Source organism: Anguilla rostrata, chromosome 1, assembly GCF_018555375.3.
Source record: "Anguilla rostrata isolate EN2019 chromosome 1, ASM1855537v3, whole genome shotgun sequence".
NCBI classification, from domain to species: Eukaryota; Metazoa; Chordata; class Actinopteri; order Anguilliformes; family Anguillidae; genus Anguilla; species Anguilla rostrata.
This window is the reverse complement of record NC_057933.1, coordinates 13,447,950-13,470,076: the sequence shown is the minus strand read 5'-3', so window position 1 is coordinate 13,470,076 and position 22,127 is coordinate 13,447,950. Positions and strand designations below refer to the sequence as shown.

The window sequence follows — 22,127 nt, the reverse complement described above, 5'->3', positions numbered from 1 at the left end:
TATTGATTCCCCCTTTTCACTCTCAAATAATAATTATTTAAAATGCGAAAGTCAGTTATTTCTTAGCAAGTAGACATGTGGCTGACGTGAATCAGAGCATCTGGAGTGCAGAAGCTCAATTAAACATTACAGAGATAATCAGCTAGCAGAGAGAAGAATTAGGTGGCGTTTTAAATGGCCACATTATCTGGAATGAGTCATACACATTAGCAATTTTGCTGTTGTAGGAGAGCATATACCACTTAACTATGAACAATTTTACCTTTCATCACCTAGAAAAAAACACATTTTACATGCATAAATCCTCTGGATGGTACTATGCACGTGCATCTCGCAGTGAATCAGAAATAGATAATGCCTCCGAAATACTGCTTTACCATAAGCAGCATGAAAAGCAGCATTTTTTTAGGAACAGGAATGTTCCTTCTAGTTAGTTTTTAACAGTAATAAGCATGTTATGTGCAGGAGGGTGAAGTAGTGGTTATGGCACCAGGAAAAGCTTGGGCTGGATATGAGTTTCGCTGTAGGATAATACTAGCGTACACCCTGGTTAAATGATAAAATTAAGTTAAAAATGTTTAAACAACAAAAATGATCTCTGAAGTTAACACTACTCAATTTCTCTTCAATTAGACTCCTTCATTATGAGAAAAACCAACAAAGGTCATATCTTCCAGATAACTTCTTCCCCTATCAATATCATCAATCTAATATTGCTGATCTCATTTTTTTCTGAAACCTTGCTAGTCAGTTGTATTTCTAGTCTAACCTGGTTAATAGGTCACAGATGGGTTGGGGAGTGTACCTTGTAAATGCAGCTGAGGACAGACTTGTCGGCCTTGTCCTTGTCGGACCCCAGGGTGTGCACAGGCTGCAGCAGGGTTTTGGGGGGCAAGGCCATGACCCAGTCCAGCAGACACAGCAGCAACGACACCACCAGCTGGGGACAAACGGAAGAACACCGCTCTTATCCACCCGCTTCTCCTCAACCAGACCCCAGCAAGAACATCCAGAGCAGCAACCCCCATTCTCTCAAAAGACCAAAATGTGTCATGGAGCTCGACCATAATCACGGTTTCACAAACGTTCTAAACAGTGCTTCAGCACAGGCGATGTTTTAAACCATTATGACCGTTTGCGAGTGGTTGAAACTGTGACCGTTTGTCGTCCTGCACAATAAATATCCACTGACATTTGGGAATATCTTGCATATGGAATATTTTTACACATTCAGTTTTTCTCCTAGACTTCTGCCAACTTGTCATTTTGTACACTAAATGTCTACAACTACCACAAGGCAAAACAGTGTTACCTTTTACGACATAGTCAAATTTAACTAACCATTATGACCCAAAACACACTGTGTAGTGTATGAGCCTTGTGTGAGAGCACATCTGCTTCCTTACCCGTTTATCTAGCTCATGAGGTGATGACTCAGTGTTCGGGAGCAGGTGAGTAATAGTAGCAATGAGAATCTGCAATGAAAGAAGTGTGACCATTACATGCAATTGTTTACATTACTTATTTATTTTCCAACACCAGTACATTTACAAATGTAATATCGCTATATACTACACTACACTACACATGCAATTATAAACAGCTAAATAAATCTCCACTCCAAGCGTTAATTACCTCAACTATCTTCTTGGGAGTGTCAGGCGGGAACTTCTGCAGGACTTCCACATAGTTTATGAGCAAGTGCAAAATATCTGAAGCGACCAGTGCAACCGTTTTATTGGGAAACTGAAAAACAGAAAGAGAGAAAATTAACGACGGCGTATCGAGCGAACGTCCAAACACAATACGAACGTGCCGCCGTCTTGAACCGCAACAGGATTAAGGGAAGACGGGTCTTTTCAGAAGACTAATTCTCCCAATTGGAATGCGCCCAAGCATTAATTTTCAACGCGGTGCTGGGAGATGCAGCCCCGCGGTTTGTGCTCCACTTTGGGACCTGCCGCCTCACTGTGGCAAGGTTTAGGGGTGCTTCCTTCAGAGGGCGGCGAAAGACAATGGCCGTGTCATTTGGCCATTAATTTGACCGAACAATGGTGCAGAGGGTGATTTTTCTTCACCCGCCGTTTCAGACCAGCGTACTGCGGCTCGAAGTCGTTTGAGTGCATTCTTCAGTGGATTAGCCTTCTGTCTGCTGAGTGGGAGAAGCCAAACATGTTGACGGGTCCAGATTTAGCCGAGGGGCTCTAAGCTTCTTCTGGCCACTCGGCTCCTTCCAGCCAAACAGCCCTGCCCCGCTATTTGGCTACCCCCCCCGCGGAATCGATGGTGCATACGGCGCACAGATGAGACTGGCGAACCAGGGAACGCATTAAAATCAATCCAACATACATTACCAGACACAACATACATTTTTAACTGTCAATTATAAGGCCCTTGAGCACCAGCCTGGCGCTTAAATCATCTCTGAGCGCCCGGCGCGCGTTCGTCTGGGGCGAGTAACCACAGACGAGGCGACGGCTAGGGCGCGCGCGTGCCCCGCGCCGGGCGGACGGAGGAGGAGGGCGGCGGCGTACCTTCAGGGTGACGCAGATGACGTTGAGGGCCTCTTTGATCTGCGGGTGGCGCGTGTTGTGCATCAGCTCCTCGCAGAGCCAGATGCCCAGGCTGCAGAGGGCCACGCACCTGCAACAGACCAGCAGAATCACATCACACCCCTGCAACAGCAGATCTGCTGAACGAGCTCACGCACCTGCAACGGACGAGCATAATGACATCACACCCCTGCAACAGCAGATCTGCTGAACGAGCTCACACAAAGTATTTAAACACCACTTTCACAACTCGAGGCAAACTATGACCATAAATAACATCCTAACAGATCCAGTGGCAACAAAATACTGCCACTAGCAACATTCTGTGAAGTAACTAAATAAGGGAATAGTGTACCCATGCAGTTTTCTTTCATGCTATTCTCTGCATGTACTGCAGCCAGATGCAATGTCTCAGTAACCCGTGGTTGCGATAACGTGGGAGGACCCAGACTTGAACCACAACAAAATAATGACTCCTGTTTCTTTGAGCCAATCGTCATTTGATGTCTGATATTTGTATTGTTTATTGATCATAATATTTCCACAACTGTTGGCAGCATTGCAAGATTCAGAGAAACTTGAATCAAAAGTCGAAAACGAGAAGTCAAGCTCTAGCTAGCATGTTCATCATAAAACAGAAACAAAAATTCGCTCTGTACAGTATGCTAAAACATGATTTGTAGCTCATTTCATCCTCCAAGTGTCATAACAAAATTATGAATGACATACATATATTGTGTTACTATTGCGAGTTGGCATATTATGGTAAAATAGTGTAAAAATGCTGAATTTGAAATGCCCTGCGTTCCAAAGACACAGCATTCCACGGGCAAGCGTGACCGCTGGTAACACTGCAGCCAGGTGAGTTATTTGCAGCTCTTGCATTTTTTTTCTGAATATTGCACATCAGCTGTGTAATGCAGTGTTGCTGGATAAACATGAACTCAGCCTTTTCTTCCTTGTTTACTCAAAACAAGGAAGAAAAATGGCACTTACGCTCGCCGTTGAGAAGCTGCCAACCCACACACTCTCAAGGGACCGTCAACCATGCTGTTTCAAGGGCTCACATACAAGTGTGCACCAGCCATAAACAGCAGAAAGATAACGCAGTATTCCCCCATCTCAGGAGAGCTACACGTTTAATATCTAAGGGAGAAGACTAAATTTAATGGAATACTCTTGCTTCATTGAGTACATTTTTTAACGTGCAAAATATGAATTCCTTCTGCTCCTCCAGCTATTAATAAATTGCAAATAGCCAAGAGATATTGTGTCCTCATTAACACATCCATATATTTGAGTCAACATACGAAAGCAGGCCTTTTGCCAAGAAGGCATCCGTTTTTCTCTCTGGTTACACATTTCTTGTAGCTGACCAAACAAATTGTTTTCGTTTCTTGTGCTCTGGGAGGGGCACTGTTAACTGGGAGCTGGAGTGCCTCTCTGAACTAGTGAAACAGGCATCCCAGGTTGTCATAGTAACCCACACAGTCGGCAGCATCGGCCAGTTTTGTGTGCCTAAAGTATAAATGAGAGAGCAAAGCTAGAAGAGAGAATGGGTGGAGTCATCATGCACTGTCAGAGGCCCAATGATTTGAGCCAATCATATACCATTATTTCTATCATTACAAAGGGGGGACAAAGTCTTTGCGTTGGCTCTATCAAATTGGTAATTGTCAGTATTTGGAAGCGCTCATTATGGGGTTCACGAGGTCTCGCTCCCTCATCACCAGCCTCAAGTGCGTGCGTGGGCGCTCGCTAAGAGGAATGCGGCTGGCTCCAGTGAGCAGAACGGCTTCAGGTTTAGCGATATTTGAATTATGCTAAATCTGAATATCAACGGACAGCACGGGAAGCCTGTGGTGTAATGCGATAATTCTGTGTATGCAGCTTTTGTCCCCTATAAACAAAGTGCAGGGCTGTGATATAAGCTGTAGTGCAAACCAAACCTCCACACGAAAAAACAAGACTCGAACAGACCAGTGGACTGGGTGAACCACCACACTCAAAAAGCACAAACCAATGGGCTTAACCACCCATTCAACCGATTGTACTGATATTAAAATAGCGCAGAACATACTGAACGCAAACCGACCGTACATTTATACATTATATATTTAGACCCACTGTATAGGAGGGTGTCAGCCTTTAGATGAGGGTAATGTCATTGCCTGAGGAGCTACCCCAGTGGCTGACCTCTGGGGCCAGATGGTGGGTGTGAGACAAAGCAGGCCTACGCTAAATTTCAGGGAAAACAATCCCCCCCCCCCCCCCCCTAGAGCTGTCACTTGCGCCCTACTGGCTGGAACGAACACAGACCCCCCCCCCCAAAAAAAAAACCTCCGGGGGCCCTGCATCACACTGAGTAGATTGCTTACAATGACACCACACTAATCAGTCCAGATGACCAGACAAATTAGCCAACGCTGACCTCCAAACCGCGGAGCTCCACGCATGATTGGACAGGACTGACGATATTACTGCTGTCAGTCATTCTCCCGGCAGATGTCTTCATCCAGAAAGACACACCCACAGACAGCAGCGCTTCTCCCTCTTTTATCTCTGCTCTACTGCTCCACATATACACCCTAGAGTGGCCTTTTCCAGCAAACACAAGTTCAGCAGCAGTTATTAACCGCTCAATGTTACAGTGGTTCACCGGAAGTGAACGGGCTTCACTGCCTGAATGAGAAGGAGGGAAGATAAAGAGAGGAGGCGGAGCTTACCGGGCCGGGGCCGACGGCTCGTCCCGGGCAGAGCTCAGGATGTGCTTCACGATGTGCTCCTGGAGACCAGAGGAAACGTGCGCGTGAACGAGAGAGCAACGCGGTCACCGTTACACAGCAACAAAAACGCGCCTGCATCACACACAAAAGGGCCCGTGAAGCGTTAGCGATTAGCATTCGGGCATTTACGATGCACGCTCATATTTCATTAAATACGCCACGCAGAGAGTCTGGAGAACAGAATTCCCACTGGCAATATTAACTTGTCTCTTGCCATTCACAGCGAGGTTTCGGTTATCAGATGCCATCATGTGAATTTCCCCTTACAAATGAGATGCACTCGTGCATGGAATCAGTTCCTTAACAACAACAACATTTCCCTCTTCATGAGCAAGTCCAGCATGCCCGAGAATTCATTATCGGCATTAGCATTGCAGAGCTTCCTAACGACCGCTAAAGTAAAGCTGTGCTTTTTCCCTCTCATAGATTACTGTAGTTAGCCATATTTACCACAGAAGGGGCTGCGCTCAGACGATTCTCTGGGGTATGAAATGGGTTTTTGAGGGGTTTTATGCGCGTTACCTTGACGTCCTTGAACTTGGTCATCACCACGTCGGCCATGGTGGGGTGCAGAGCGGGGAGCTCCTCGTACAGGTTGGGGAAGCACACCAGAGACCCCAGCAGAATCTGGGCTTCCACTCTGGGGGCCTGGAAGAGGAACAGTTCCATGAGCACAGACAAACCAACACCTTTCCGCAAGACCACGCCCCACCTAGAATATTCCTTTAGCAGTCTTCTGAGGATTCGTGGCAAATTTAACACAGCTACGTTTAAACTTGAATGCTATGATAACACAGCTCGATATCACATTGGTGATTTGACACAGCTTGAGATCACGATTGTGATTTTACATATCTTGATATCACATTGGTGATTAGACACAGCTTGATATCACATGGGTGATTTGAGACAGCTTGACATCACACTGGTGATGTCCGCAGCTCGATATCACGTTGGCGATTCGACAGCTTGACATCACACTGGTGATTTGACGCAGCTTGAGATCACGATGGCAATTTGACACAGCTGGATATTACACAGGTGATTACACACAGCTGGATATCACATGGGTGATTTGACACAGCTTGATATCACATGGAGGTGACTCAAAACTGGTCATGGGGGAAGGGGGGGGAGGATGAACAACGGCACTGAACACGGCACCGCTGGTCTTACGTTGAGGGACGAGCAGGCTGTCACTCTGCTGGCTGCCACAATGAAGTCCAGGATGAGCATGGTCGCCCCCGGCAACCCGATGGAGAAGAAGCGCGGAGAGCAGTGCTTGATGATGGTGTTCACAATGTCCTGAGGTCCAAAGAAATAAACACAATATAACACAATTTCATAAAAGCTAAAGGTCAGCGCCCGTAAACTAAGTGGTGCGACGACTGCATTTTGCCCATCGATTCCCCGCGGCACGGCGAGCTAGCCCTGCGATCGGCCCGGAGGGCCTCTCAGAAATCCAGCGCAAGGCTCCGCACCTGATCGAGGTGCAGCAGGCCGCAGTGCATGATGTTGTAGAAGTGGGTGAGGAAGTCGGAGTTGGGGGAGACATCCTGCCTCCTCTTCATGATCTTACAGATCAGCTTGTAGGCGTGCAGCTTCCCCTGCTTGTACCTCTCCGTCAGCATGGTGGCCTGTGGAGACAGAACCGCGTGAGCTGGCGCCGCGGAGGCTTTTAAAAATGAATAAATAAATAAATAAAGGCGCCCTTACAGGTGTCAGCACCCGCCGTTCGCCGGGAGGCGCAGCGCACGCAATTAAGACGTCTAAAGATAGAGGGCTGACGTCGAGCGAGAGAACCCAACCGCGCAAACCCAACCGCGCGAAGCCAACCGCGCGAAGCTAACCGCGCGAAGCTAACCGCGTGAACCCAACCGCGCGTAGCTAACCGCAGGAAGCCACCCGCCAGGAGAGCGGCGCTGGCAACCCGCGCGAAGCCCGCCGACAAAAAGACTCACTTTGAAGAGCCAGGGGGTGAGGATGCGCAGGGGCGGGATCAGGGCGGGGGGCCGGGGGGACGTCTGGTTGTCCAGGGATATCCCCAGGTTGTCCCGGATCTGGATGGAGAGAGAGAGAGAGACGGAAAGGGCACTTAGCGTCGGGTCCGCCGGGCCGAAGCGAGGAGGGGAGCCCGCTAGCCTCTTTTTTTATTACCTTGGCCAGGTTCTGCCACAGCTCGCACAGGTAGTCGAAGACCTGCGCGTGGATCTCCGGGTCCTTGATGGAGTTGACGTCCCCCAGGATGCCCAGCATCCGCCTCCACATCACCGTGGCGACGTCGGCGTGCCAACCGGTGAGGGAGCCCCCGGCCATCACGCTGCAGTCCTCTGTGGGAAACTCGCTGGTTTCTAAAGGAGAGAGACGCAAAGCAGAGCGAGATGCTGTTTGTCTCGTAAGAATTAAGACATGTCTTAATTCGGTTCCGGTGCGCCGTGGGAAGGCTGCACTGACAATGGCTCCGCAACCAACTCGTAGCGGCTGCTAATATTTAATACTATGTTTAATATTATGTATATTTTTTGATATTTTTGTTCTTGCTCCTACGTAGTTGCTGCCTGCCATGTCATAAGAATTTCTTTGCTCAGAATGACCTTGTGTTATACTGTGCACTTAACAAATAAAAACACTTTGACTTTGACATCAAACGCTGAAATAAAAATAGCTTCTTCTTGTCCTTCAAGTCAGTTTTATTGTGATGGAAGAAAGACTCACACCACCTGGGATGTTAATCCATAGTTTATAAACGCTCTACATTTTCCCTAAATTAATTTAATTAATTTAATTATGCCCATTGATTGACTCACAATCCTTAATCTTGCCTGTTTCAAACACGAATTCTCATTTACAAATCGAATTCTTTTGCAAAGCGTGAGTAAGCTATAATTACAATAAAAACAGAAATACACACAAAATATTACGGGGGAAAGAAAAGCAACATCCAGCACGAGAGCACTTCCTGTGCGCCATGACATTCTGCAGCTCGGGCCCCACGCCGCGTTCACCGCGCGCAGCGGCGAGGGCCTCGCTTCAGAAGCGCAGGAAACGCCTGCTCCCAACGGGGGGCACGGGGCTGGCATTCAAACACACATCTCGGGGGTGAACAAATCTGCCATTTACTGCGAGGGTGACACGTCCCCACTAAAAACCCACCTATGAATAACGCACGGGTACTGGTTAATCGCGAGGAGTTCAATAAAACTATAAATTCTTCTTTTTAAGGGGCTGGCATTCAAAAGCACTTCTGGGGGATGATTCTGGCATTTCCCTAGAGGCAGACATGCCCCCTCAATATAAAAAACAACTTAAATACCGCAGAAGTATTAATTTTATAAATTATAAATCAAATAATACATGCTTTCGATCTTGAAACGCTGTAAAACATGTAAAACCCAACATTGGACGACTGTAAATTTGAAACCATCCTGGCAAAATACACATCATGACAAGGCACAGAACACACTGCGCACGGCACGAACACATACATACACACACACACACACACACACACACACACACACACACACACACACACACCACCACAACACATCACCCACAATAGAGAAGGTTTCCGTGCCGAGTTCTTCCCTGGCAAAATCAAGTAAGAAAAAGCTCTGCATATTTATTTGCTCAGCCCCAGTCCCTTAATCAGAAGCTAAATGTAAGGACGGAGCTAAAAGGCATGGGAACACAAAGCAGGCCAGGGCACACAGTGTGGTGCCACGCATGCACAGAATGATTAATTCCTCACTTACAGCCGCCCTGCCTCCCGACCGAAGGAGCAACTGCGCCAGGACAATGAAGCCTGATTGACATCTGACACAGTTTCTAAAAAAAACGGCCGCACTCTTTACGAGACACGCGCAGAGTCACATGGACGGTTAGCGCAGCGCTACTGCCGCCGTTAACTCGTCCAATGAGGCGCTGAATGATGAAGCGTTCTCCAGTCACGGTGCGAGGGGGGTCATGCGATGAACACCGGAGGCTCGCTGATCGTTTCGTTCGGTCTCTGATCAAACAAGGCAGCTGAAAAAGTTCTGGGCGGATTTCGATTAAACTGAAATGACTGCATTTGGGACAAGGGAGAAAAAAAAATTTCTATTTTAGGGCTGCCATGACAACAGTTAGGGGAGGGTAGAGATGAGCACACCACTACGCATCTGATTCAGTACAGCAGATGTGGTGACATATTGCAAATCGTTAGGGGCCTGTATTACATATTCTTATTAGTCTTTTTCAAACCTTCAAGTGTGACTTTGGATGGTTTAATTTACCTTCACTTTATCCTGTCTGTCTGGCACTGTATGTACAACCTGAACTTGTTTGCTCAAACCAGCAAGAGTGATTATGAAATGCTTGGCCAGTAGATTGGTAATTTAGGAGCTGCATTTTGCTTCCCGTTTCATAGCCCCAAAACGTTGCATAACTTGTGAGCTGTTTACACAACTGTCCACAAATGTGTGCGTGTGTGTGTGTGTGTGCGCGTGTCCATATGTGTGCGCCTGTTTGTGTGTGTGTGCGCCCATATGTGTGTGTGTGTGCGCATGTCCATAAGAGCTTTACCCAGGTCATCAGGAGTCTGCAGGACGGAGTGGTGGAGCTTCTCATCCAGCTGCAGGTCCTTGTTGTCCATGTGCTCGGCGTTGAGGGTGGCGGGGGAGGGGGTCTGGGAGCGGGACCCCCCCGGGGAGTGAACAGGGGAGGCGCTCTCCGAACCTGGGGGTGGAACGCAGGGTCCTGCTTTTACTGACACTGCCACAGAGGGCAGCGACATGCCACTATACGCACGAACACACACACAAACACACACACGCGCATGCACACACACACACGCACACGCACACGGCCTGTGTTCAGGGCTCACCGGTGATGGTGACGGTATCTGCAGACAGGGCCTGCTGGCTCAGGCTGCTGGTCTCAGAGTCGATGTGCAGGGTGGTCAGGCTGGCCAGCTCCTGCTCCTCTGCAGTCTGCTGCTGCGCCGAACCCGCGTCCAGCTCCAGGGAGCCCACCGCGCACAACTCGGGCCCAAAGTGGAAATCTGCCCAAACGCAACATTCACACCAGGTTTTAACACTGTGGCCGCTGCAGGAGCGTCAAACATTCAAACACACAGCCATCGCGTCGTTTCTACAGCAGGTAAGGTGTCAGAGCCGATATGAAAAGGACTGTGAAAACAGGTCACCCAATAAACAACATACGATAGATGTTTGTGAAAGTGTACATTATCCACTTCAGGCTGGATACATCAACCAACAGCATATGACAAATCACAAAATCCTACAATACCCACAATGCAATATATCACAAAAACAAGGATAAATACCAGAAAGTATGCTAAATGCTAAGGTAGAGGCTAATTTGGCACCCTAGGTTCCGGAGATGAGGGCAAAGCCTCATTTAACTGCACTGATCAGGCCCACATGCTTTCTGTTCCTAATAATAACCGAAACTGTGTGTTACAGATACTGAGCTGGACATCTCTAATAAAAGCAACCCAGTAACCAGGGGCAAGATGATGCCATCACCAAACAAAATACCCACAATTAGTTTCTAGTCCCTTCACTTAATATTGTGTATACACAACACAACTTACAAAAGTCCTGACAACAGACAGCATCTTGCATGTAATGACCATCTCTGAAGAATCGGAGGTATTTCTGTTCTAGGAATGCTCACGCTACACGGACAGTCACAGGCTACGGTCACAGGGGATCGCACACTACATGTGCCCCACTGTAGACGTACGATAATATCAAACCAGTTTCAAAGCCTAGCATGAAACCGGATCGATAGACCTGCGTTTGAGTCTCACCTTAGCCTGATCGTCAAGCTAATAACCCCAAATTATCTTCAACATTTCAGTCTATAACTGACTTGAGCTGCATATCAGACAGACTTCAAACCGTTTCCATTTGGCTATTTTTCTATATTTTTTCAAAGAAAAGTGGATTAATTGTAAATTTTATGTGACGTCCCTCTTGTTGGTGTCTGCAGTCGTGATCAGGATAGAAGCGGCAGTTTCAGGTTAAGCCGTGTTGTCTGACTGCCCACGGTTGCCGTGAGACCGTCGCCGGGGGGGGTGGGGGGGGCAGCGTGTCCTCACTTTCGAACTTGCAGCTGTCGGCCTGGAAGGCGCCGAAGGAGTCCGAGTGGCTGTCGGAGCTGATGATGTCACTGCTGCTGGCGCTGGCCGGGGACGTCCACTCGGAGGGCACGCCCGGGTCGTCGATGGGCCGCATGGCGTTCTGCCGGGTCAGGAGGTCGGGCAGGTCTTTGGGTATCTCCAGGCTGCCGGGACTGCTGCCCCGCCGGGTCATGCCCTGGTGGGGACGGGACGGGGGGACAAGGAAGGAATCGCATTTCAGGAACTACATCACTGCGTTAATTACGAAAGGCTGCGTGTGTGTGGAAACAGCAGAAAAAGCGGAAAAGTTGATAATGGCGCCATTAAAACCGGACCCAGTGCAGACAGTAATACCAAAAACCAGGTTTTCCGCGCTTCGTTTATTTGGATAATGTCGCTACGCCCGGACGAGCTGCCTGGAGAAGCACCGGAGGAGACGCCGGCGTAATCTCCCCTAATACTGCCCCGGCGCTGCGCGAGCCCTTGATTGCGGCCTGCGTACGCCCAATTAGACATTCGCACCTCCGTTGGCGACGCGCTGGGCGTTACCCAGCCGAAGGGACGCGGGCGGGGCGGGGGCGGGGCGGGGCGCGGCGAGGGGACTCACGGACGTGCTCCGCGCCCGCAGACGCTCCTGGATGAACTCGTCCATGGGGTCGCTGATGTTGGGGTTGCTGCTGCACGCGTCCCCGGAGACGGGCCGCACCTTCTGGCTCAGCTCCTCTTTGTTGGCTGGTTTCGGACAAACAACAAATTTCGACATTTTCAGTCACGGAGTTCGGCGCGCTCCTAGTCTTCAGCACACTCGCTGGACAAGCCTAACACTACTTAACCCTCACGTTTACAGTAAAAACACACAGAGATCAGAGGGATATAGAGTCATACGTTACTGCAGCATATAGACTCAACACTCAACAGGTCCTGAATTAATTGAACTGTAAAATATTAGCAATTAACCTATTACATTTACAAAGGAAGCTTATGAGAGAATTAACTTTACAATGCCAGTTCTGTTTCCCTCCTTGATATTTGTCACATTTACTATCTCACAATAAACAGTATTCATATGCTAGCTTCTTATCATCCTAAATCCTCAAGCTCACAGCAAAACAAGTTGAGGAACAAACAAAAAAATGTCAGTGGCATGGTGAAATAAAACGAAAGCCCTAAGTATAAATATAGGTGAGCATGACCAAGAAAATCAATCATAAAAGAAGCCAACACATAACTGATCACAACCAATAAGCAATGCAGGAGCTACTCACAAGTCATGCAGTCCCAAACACAGATAAAATACCTTGCGCTCTCCAGGGCGTGAATAGAACAAGAGTAGGCATTAGTTCACTGGTAAAACTGCACTTAAAGGAGAATGGATGCGGTGAGCATGTTAGGGGCCACTGGAAAATGAGAAGTCCATCCCAAAGCAGAGGGTTAAAAGTTATCAGACAGCCTCAGTGCAGCACTTTGATCCACTACAAAGAGAGACAGACAAGACTGGCAGTCCCAGAGCTAGTTTCACCTTCTCCTCGAACGGCGGTTAGTATGATTAGCTCCCTACTCTCACCTCCCTGCCTCACGGGTTAGCTCAGCCTGTTTAAAAACTTTACTAAGTGAGGCCCTGCACCAAGCTACTGGTAAGGTAGACAATTTGGGTTTGTCACTGGCCAAATACGTTTCTGATGCAACTTAAACTGCTATTGTTCATAAGAGTATCGGGAGGAATGCTTCAATTCCCCCTCAGGAAAAAAAAAAAAAAAGCATATTTTACTTTAGTTCTATCTTCAGTATTTCTGCAAGCTCGTTTCTGCTCTCATAAAACCAGTACATCTTATCTGAAGGTGTGCACTGCCATCTGCTGGATGAACATGGTATAACATCTATCTGCACTCACTTGAATGGCTGGTTCAAAAGGCTAATAACCAAGGAGTGTACCAGTCTTTGACAGACAGTTTTCACTTAGTTCAAATGACTGTAATTCACACGAATAACAACCATTCACTTTGATTTCCAACTATTGGAAAGGGGGCAGGGGAGAAATCACACAATACAATATATATTTGTGGATAGAAGGTCAAATTACCCCACTGTCCATGGAAGCTCTATGGCAGTGTTACACGCTCGTGATCCAGGCAGCACAAGCGGAAGACCTGTAGCTTTACCGCCCGAGCGCGCTAACGTCTGTTTTAAGCGACGTGGCCGCCGTGTGACCGCGGGAAACCCGCCGCCGCGCCGCGTTTTTCCCCGGTTAAGCTACGCGTCCCGACGGGAGAAGGCTTGGAGGAGGCGTGAGGCCGCATGCAGCATCCAGACAGAGGGGGGGAAGAAGCAGAGATTATATCCCATAAAGCTGGAGGAAAGGAGGGCCGTCCTGAGGGGGGAGGGGGGGGCACTCTTTGGACTTTGGTTTTTCTCTTTCTGATTGCGCTACAGACTTTAAAAAGGAAATACAAAAAAGCTTAATTCAATCGGCATTCAGCAAAAAACCAAACATAAGGGTGGGAGGAGGTAAAAAAAGGGACAGGCGCTGTTTTTTTTTTTAATGGTCTTCGATTCGGTGCCGGGCGCGCCACTCAGTTCTCACCTGGTGCTTTCCTTCCAAAATAGCCCATTACATGAGTGTACAGGTCCCTCAGGGGCGCCTCGGCCGCCACCTTGCTCTGCCGCTGCGGGGACACGTGAGCCTTGGGCTTGGAGAGAGCATGTACGACAGATTTATACACCCCGCCCAGCGCCCCCTGCTGCTGCTGCGAGTGACTGCACCCTGACTCCTGAGACCGGGACCGGGACCGGGGCCGGATGGAGGCGCGGCCGAGCCGGCTGCGCGCGGGGCCCTCCCGCTCCGCCGGGTCCCCGCAGGGCCCCTCGGCCCTCTGCCCCGGCGCGGGCCTGGGGTGCTCGGGCCCCGCGGAGGGGTGGCTGCTGCTAAAGTGGCTCAGCTTGCGGAGCCTGGTTTTCCAGTGCGCCTCCTTGGAGTCCAAGGGGTTGTGGAACTGCACCGACTCGGTGGAGGGGCGGAAGCTCACGTGCACGCCGCCGTGCCGTTTCTTGCCGCGGAGCCGAGGCTTGAAGCCGGCGTGGGCGCGGTGGAGCCCGGCCTGGGCGCGGGGGTCCTGCTGGGGGAGGGGCGCGCTGCTCTCCTGGAGAGCGCCGGCGGCGTCCCTGCCCGCGGGACCCGGATCGCCCTGGCCCTCCCCCGCGTCCCGCGCGAGCGGAGAGCCCCCGCCGGCCGTTTCGGCGGCGCCGCCGTCCTCCCCCCAGCCCCGCGGGGCCCAGCGCTCCTGCCCGTCGCGCTCCTGCCCGTCGCACTCCTCCAGGCACTCGTAGAAGCTCTGCTCTGGCTGGTCTAAGCTGTCCTCGTCGGCGGTGGAGTCGGCGCTGCCTCCGTCCCCCGCCTGAGCCCTGTCAGCCAGAGCGGCCTCCTCCTCCAGCCCCTCCTCCCCCCGCTGTCTCAGGTACTCCCTGAGCGAGGCCAGGAGGTCGTCCTCCTCGCCCTCCCCGTCGGGGAGCGGGCCGGGCGGGGGGGCCGCGGGGAGCTGGGCGGAGGGCCCTACCATCTGGCACAGGTGATCGTAGATGCTATCCCCCACTTCCAGGGAGGAGGCCCTGCTGCCCTCGGCACCTGCGGGGGGGCTGGGGGGGCCGGGCGGGCGGGGGGGGACGTGAGACGGACTGTCAAGGACAGGAAGTGCACCTTTGACCCGTTCGACGATGAAGGGCTCCATGATGTCGGACGTGCTGCTGCTGCGGGGGAGGGGCTGCTCCTCGGCGGACGCGGAGAACACCTCGCAGGGCGGCGTCTCCTCGCTCTGGGAGAAGTGGCGGGTGCGGGACCCGCGCGGGGCTGGCGGGGGGTCCTCCATATCTGACAGAAACACAAACACACAAGCGCAGCTCGTCGGAGGGGTTCCGCACCCAGAGACCACGAGGAGGCGGGGGGGGGGGGGTGCAGGGGTCGGAGGCTGATGGGTCAGTACAGGCAGACACAAACAACGCACACAAAAAAACAAAAACAAACAAAAAACAAGCACAAAGGAGCATTCCTCTACAGTTTGAAAAGTAGTCTTTTCGCAGCATTATCAATAAACAGCACATCAAACCAAAACAGACAAACAGGTCGGCAACATCTGGGTAAGTCCGGATCCAATCGACACGCTTTTGGACTGCATTGTTACAGATTTTAATGAGATGCGGCATGCTTGTTTGTTCTTACAAGAAACCTCTGGAATCGAAATTACATTTGTCCCGGACGCTTATTAAGGGAGATATAGGCTAACAAAGTTTGTGCAAATAAGCACATCTCCATGAATCTGACTCTACATTCCTGTAAGTCATAGACAAATGCTTCTTGTATCACTTTAAAGGTTTTATCTTTTACTACATATTATGTTCACCCAAAAATTAAAGATAGCAGAGTAGTGAAGGTAGTGGACTGAAATTTTGCATGTGTTTGACAGTGGCTGTAGCACTGATCAAGTTCCACAACACTGCAAGGAATTAGTGACGTGATATCTCAGCAATGACTCAAAAATCCAAGACCAAATTTTCTAGAGGTGTTCATGACATTATAAGCTAACTTTGGTGCAAATTTGACCCACTTTGAAAACGAAGTCATGGAGTCACGTGAATTTGTCCAAAATTTGTGAGCCCACATCTCCCTTAATAATGATCTGAGACAAGTGTAGTTTTGGTTCCGGGGCTTTCGCACACGACCAAATAAGCACGCAAAAGCTCATTCAAATCTGTGACGATGCAGTTCAAGTGTGCTGAGATCACCTGGACTTACCCATCTACAGGAGGCACAAAGAGAAAATAAAATAAGATGACAGGAATACGCACAATCCTTTAATAAAAAAAATCATTTTCTCTCTCCCGACAGCAAACCTCACTGTACACTGCATGCCATTTCAAGCAATCGATGGCATGAGTTTGGAAGTATATATGCAGATGAAATTAATGGACGCAATTTTCCATACGTGGTAATGGACACTACCAGGCCCGAGACATTAAGGCTGAGTGATTATTCAGAGAACTGAGATAGAGAGAAGCATCAACGTAGCGATGAACGTGGGGAGGAAATTAAAACGCAAGTAATCCACAACAAGACAAACATACAAGTGGTGTGTGAGCTCCAGTCATGTGAGCCAACCACAGGCTTGAAAAGACAAAAACACACACAAGAGAGACTCACGTGCAGGGGCAGAACATTTTTTAACAGAAAGACATGCCTTTTTTGATGCAATGTGAACACACCGCCAAATATTACTGGATGACAAAAAGCAAGGCTAAAACCAAACACGGATGAACAGAGGACTCCGATGAAGATCAGGAGAGGATAAAGTGGACAGGACGGAGAAAAGGAAGAGAGGCAGTGAGCGAGCGAGGGTCAGGGGGGTCGGGGTGCAGATACAAGCAGAGTCGTCTCTACCTGACAGTTCGTCAGCTAGGGGAGTGAGGACAGAGTCAGGCAGGAGAGGGTGGAGAGAATGGATCAGGACAGGTGCGCTTTTAGCACTGCGGATAAAGGCTGAAGACAGGATGCTGTCGCCCGTCGAGCAGCTTCGCAGGGCTTCGGGACACAAGGAAACACAAGAAGAACACACAGGAAGAGAGAGAGAGAGGGGGGGAGGGGAGAGGGAGAGAGAGAGAGAGAGTAAGGACTGTGACAGCAAGGCAAAGCGGTGACCATTAGAAGGACAGCAGAGAGGAAACGAAGAGGAAGAGGCCGAAGGTGTGCGGGGGCCTTCTGCGCCCCAGGCTCGGTCCTGTCAGCTTTGGGCTTTATTAAGGGCACCATGGGTCAAAGGTCAAAGGGCTGGCCAATCTCTATCCAATGGACAGCATTCTAGAATGAAGGAATTCTTTAGTACGGTCAAACGAAGAAATCTCATTATTTTAGTAGAAACGCAACTCGAACATGAATAATTAATTTTAACGAGAGCTTAATATGGCCAAGTGACTGAATGGCAATTTTCCAAAAATGTGCTAAAATTAAACATTTATACATACTACCTCCAGTGCTAAGAACAGAATTATTCCTTTTCGGGATTAAATTTTCATTTCCATTTAGTTTTAATTGAAAGCGTAGTTCTTTCAGTAATTTTATGTTTTCTTTAATATGATTGTATAGCCACTAGCATCACCTAGCAGGTAGCATAAAAATCCAAAAAGCTTGAAGCTGAGAAACACATAACATATGTCTATTTGACCACAGATTGATTGATAGATATCACTAACTGAAAAGTTGGGAACCACCTTAACCCCTCCCTATAGAGACTGCTGCACCATTCCGGTATTAAGACGGTAAGAATCCCAGCCTTCCGATATTCCAAGATTCCATTCTACACTCTTATTGGTCAGGGGGGTCCACTCTAAACTCATCAAAGGCATGGCCACCAGGGTTCAGGCACAACGGCGGCACGGCAGCACCTAGAGCAGCGCGTGCACTGGGCACTCACCCACGGTCTTCTGGCGGACGATGCTCCTGGCCTTCTCGATGCCCGGCGAGCCGGCTGTGGTGGCGCTGCGCTGCCTCATGGGAGCCTGGGCGGGCTGGTCTCGACTCCAGCCTTTGGAGAAGGACCTGTCCACCGACAGCTTCTGGCCCTCGTGAGCAACCCCTGGAGGATCCAGGAAAAAAAAAACCATACGATGCGTCAGGTCCGGTCCTCGATTCACTTCCGTGTTAACCAGTAGATCCAGTTTCGCTCTGGATGGAAATTCTGCACAATCCAGATATATCCTACTCAAGTCTTTACTCAGGCATCTCAAACTCCAGTTCTGAAGAACTGCAGATCAGCCAGTATAGGCCTCGGAAGAAGGGTGAGCAGGGAAATTAAGCAGTACTACAGGCATCCAGGTCCACATTTGTGTATCCCTGACTTAATCCAGCAGGCACTTTGAAATGGCTACTGAAGAGCAGGCCTCACATTGGCCATGCGACCACTCACCTTTGCCCTTGTGCTTCTTCTGCTTCTGCTCGCTCAGCTTGTCCAGGGGCAGCTCGTTCAGGTCGAGGTTGTAGAGGTTCCGCGCCAGCACCTTGGTGAGGGTCTCCATGGTGAGGGACCACTCGGTGACCAGCTCCTCCCAGCAGGTGAGGGAGGAGAGCACCAGCAGCAGGTCGTCCCACAGCTCCCGGGAGATGTACACGTTCAGGTTCCCTTTGATCCACGCCACGATCAGAGTCTGAATGAGGAGGGGGGTGTGTAAATATGACAAAAATGTTACAAGCTCCTTTCAAGTCATGCTGTACGACTCAAGGTTTGATCGACGGATGACCCGGTGTTTGCGTCCACCTACCTGAAAGACGGCCCCCGCCAGTCTCCCAGAGAGAGTCATGGTCTTCTTGCCGGGGGGCATGATGGAGGGCGGCCTCTTCATCACGCAGTCCGTCACCCTGAGCAGCACCAGCAGGATCTGCTCCCTGTGGACCCCGAGCACAGGGTAAGCAAGCAGGACACAACAGCGTTAGGCAGGCCTCTTCATAGACCAGAGCATTACACAACAGCATAAGCTAGGCCCCGGAAACAGACCCGATCCAGACACAACAGCATAAGCTAGGCCTCCACATGGACCAGACCTCAATCTGCCTACCATGTTTTCTGGTCCATGGTTTCATGCATGACCAGGCTGCGGTAAATGTTCAGGACCCGCTTGCACATGTCGATGTGCTCCTCCAGGAGGAACTTCACGTCATTGGCCGGCTCCAGCAGGAACACATTGCAGGAGTTGGTGATGAAAACCTGGATCGAAAGGATGGACTTACATAGCTGCAATGACAAGCGCACCAACCTCCAAAACATGGGAACAGAGACACAGGAACAACATGCATCTCACAACAACAGTCCCAACAGGAAACAGAGGTGGAGATAATGTGTTATAACAGGGAAAGCTTTCCTGGGCACTAGATGCTCCAGGTTGCCCCGAGAGGTGGGGTGATTATGCAGCCCTGAGCGGGAACACAGAGAGGGCAGAGGAGGTACGGGGGTCAGTGACACACACCTGCAGAGTGGCCTGTACGCCTGCATGGACGCTGTACTCCAGCAGCTCGCTCTCCCCCACCTTGTTGAGGGCGCCCTGGTAGGAGGAGTTCCGGGTCCAGCTCGGGTGTCGGACATGGCCAGAGGGGTCAGCCACGTTCTCCTGAAGTCACACAGAAGAAACACAGTAGTTTAAATACAAAAAAAAAAAATTTAAAATATTCTGCCTCATTTGTGACATCATGCAGCTTCGTCCAACCGGATTTGACCCCTCTCACCTCCTCCTTCCCTTTCTCGGGCGTGTGCTCGGCGACGGGGTCGAGGTGGGCGGCTCCGGAGGCGGAGAATAAGCGCTCCTCCTCTGGCTCTCTCATGAAGACTGGCTTGTCCTCCAGCGAGATCCACTCCTGGTAGACCCGCACCACCTTGCGCATGGCAGCCGCCTCGCAGATGGGCAGCAGGAAGGCCTGCGGGCACCAGCGTGCAAAGTGACCCACCGTCCCTCCCTACAGCAGATCAAACCCTCTACACTGCCACAGCCAAGCCCGCTGCAGGACATCCGGTATTACATCAATACTATTCAATTACATTTCATTTGATTAGCACTTCTTACGCAGACACTGTCATAGAGATGCTATAAAATAAAAATGGGCAAAAAAAATACTATTCATGGTTTCTTTAACAACACTGAACAAATGGTGGTTTTTACTGTCTGTTCTCATTTCAGTGTCGGTGTCTTTCAGGGGTTATGTACTTTCAGTGTCCCATGGCTGTAAAATGTCAGTATTTTGAAATAAATGTTAATGTTCTATGTTATGTCCACTGGCCCCGGGCACAGCCCTGTGTAAGAGAAGGAGCGGGGAGGGCGTGGCAGGCTCGGCCCTACCTGGCGGAAGACCTCGGTGATGAAGTTGACGTTGGTCCTGGAGGAGCAGAAGACCTTGCGCACCACCTCGATGTCGGTGAGGTGCTCCTCGTCCACGCTGCACAGGCTGGAGGAGCTGGGCTCCCTCTCCGTCAGCGTGCTGGTGTTGGAGTGCGACTGCTCCGGCTCCGCCCCCCCGTCCAGGGCCTCCGGCCGCGGGCCCCCCTCCTCCCGCGCGGCCAGCCCCGCCGCCGCTTTCTGAAAGCGCCAAACACAGCCCCCCCATCTGCTGTCATTTCCCCGGCCCACACCAGGACCTCCAATCTATGCAATTAACTCCAGTACTGAACCATTAGCTAATGAAGTTACCCATCTATTACATCAGTGGTCCTCAACCCTTTTCCTGGATATCTGACTTCCTGTTGGTTTCCTAACAAGAATCAGGTGTGCCAAATTATGGCTGAAATGAAAAGCAACAGGATAGATCTCCAGGAACAGGGTTAGGAACTACAGTTTTACCTTCTCTGTATCACTGGACAAACCAACACATAGACAGGCTCAAGTATGACAACACTAGGAACACAAGCTGACATTGCTGAGATGATGAAGTTGTAGCAGCGGGCTCTAACAGTGGAATAGAACAGGATCTGACACAGGTACCTGCACTCAGGCCCCTTGGCCCGGAGGCCTGCTGGCCTACCTGGATGTTCTTTGGCACGTTCTCTCCGTCCACCCCGGGGATGTGTGTCCCTGTGTTGGAGCGCGGCTCCAGCCAGAAGGACACCAGCCAGCGGATGAAGATGACGCGGGCGTTGAGGAACATCTCTTTAGTGCAATAGATGGGTTCATTGGTCTCTGCGTCCCTCTTTACGACGACGTAGTGAGGCTTTGGTCTCATGTGGGGAACCTCTGCGGGTAAAGACAGCACACGGCGAATTACGACCACGGAATGTGCGAATGCGGGTAATCCTAAAAAAGAGAAAAACTACAGCTATTTATTTAACCGTTAGACACACTGGAACGTCCGAAACAGAAAACGGAATTACACCATTATGGCAGTATTCACTGCACAAAGAAAGCATAACAAAACTTTAACAGCTTGTGTCAGAAACGAAAAGAACAGTGAGGCCCGTATGCCCCATTTCCAGTGTGGCATGTGCTACCGGTTTTACCAGCCAGCCAATCACAGAGCCACTTGGAAACGGTTTCACACAGCACATGGAAGCTAGCTGGCACCAGCAGAGGCCTTATTTTGTCTGCCCGGTCTCAGCAGAGGATGACAGCTTTTTGTCATTGCAGATGGTGGAAGGTCACTGTTGACACAGTTACTTTTTATTCCTCACTTGCTATTCAAGTAGTATTTATAACAGACGGAAATTATCAGTCTGTTATAAAGTTCTGAAAGGAACTGTGTGTACTTTGGTCTCCTATTCTTGAACAGTTTTTTCTGCATTTTAAATATAGGCATTCTAGACATAGTACATGATTGAAGTAATTTTATTAGCACACAGGGGAATAAAACCACTGTAACCCCATGGCTGTTAATAATAAAAAAGTACAGAGGGATCTTTAAGGAATAAGTCACAGAATTTCCTCTGAATACCCATTATACTAGAATACATAAATAATGCAGGGAAGATGCATCTTCCATTTAACAATTTAAAGCAGCACTTAAAGATTTTAAAACAAGATATTATCAACTGCTCAAATTTTTTTAACTGAACTGAGATATGTAAAACGGCATATTTACACAGAACTTTATTATAAAAACAATCATTTGCAAAACACACAACCTTGCAGAATAAAATACAAGAAAAG

At 49.7% G+C, this 22,127-nt stretch overlaps 1 protein-coding gene across 10 annotated transcripts in view; it reads right to left on the bottom strand.

Moving 5' to 3' along the window:
* ralgapa1 (Ral GTPase activating protein catalytic subunit alpha 1) overlaps positions 1-22,127 on the bottom strand; it is a 62,186-nt gene that overhangs the window by 27,615 nt on the left and 12,444 nt on the right. For 6 of the 10 annotated variants that reach the window (XM_064323247.1, XM_064323236.1, XM_064323266.1 and 3 more), the window contains exons 9-32: positions 21,010-21,218; positions 20,331-20,567; positions 19,723-19,911; positions 19,467-19,607; positions 19,059-19,207; positions 18,765-18,888; positions 18,413-18,650; positions 17,921-18,082; positions 16,891-17,031; positions 14,047-15,327; positions 12,073-12,197; positions 11,445-11,661; positions 10,203-10,379; positions 9,902-10,054; positions 7,496-7,689; positions 7,300-7,398; positions 6,820-6,975; positions 6,515-6,643; positions 5,861-5,986; positions 5,279-5,337; positions 2,535-2,643; positions 1,636-1,746; positions 1,407-1,475; positions 806-940 (exon numbers count right to left, since the gene is read on the bottom strand). In XM_064323247.1, coding sequence (XP_064179317.1) covers positions 806-940; positions 1,407-1,475; positions 1,636-1,746; positions 2,535-2,643; positions 5,279-5,337; positions 5,861-5,986; positions 6,515-6,643; positions 6,820-6,975; positions 7,300-7,398; positions 7,496-7,689; positions 9,902-10,054; positions 10,203-10,379; positions 11,445-11,661; positions 12,073-12,197; positions 14,047-15,327; positions 16,891-17,031; positions 17,921-18,082; positions 18,413-18,650; positions 18,765-18,888; positions 19,059-19,207; positions 19,467-19,607; positions 19,723-19,911; positions 20,331-20,567; positions 21,010-21,218 — 4,730 coding nt within the window. The remainder of the gene's footprint in view (positions 1-805; positions 941-1,406; positions 1,476-1,635; positions 1,747-2,534; positions 2,644-5,278; positions 5,338-5,860; positions 5,987-6,514; positions 6,644-6,819; positions 6,976-7,299; positions 7,399-7,495; positions 7,690-9,901; positions 10,055-10,202; positions 10,380-11,444; positions 11,662-12,072; positions 12,198-14,046; positions 15,328-16,890; positions 17,032-17,920; positions 18,083-18,412; positions 18,651-18,764; positions 18,889-19,058; positions 19,208-19,466; positions 19,608-19,722; positions 19,912-20,330; positions 20,568-21,009; positions 21,219-22,127) is intronic. The other 4 variants (XM_064323295.1, XM_064323318.1, XM_064323301.1 and 1 more) reach the window with 2 other exon arrangements.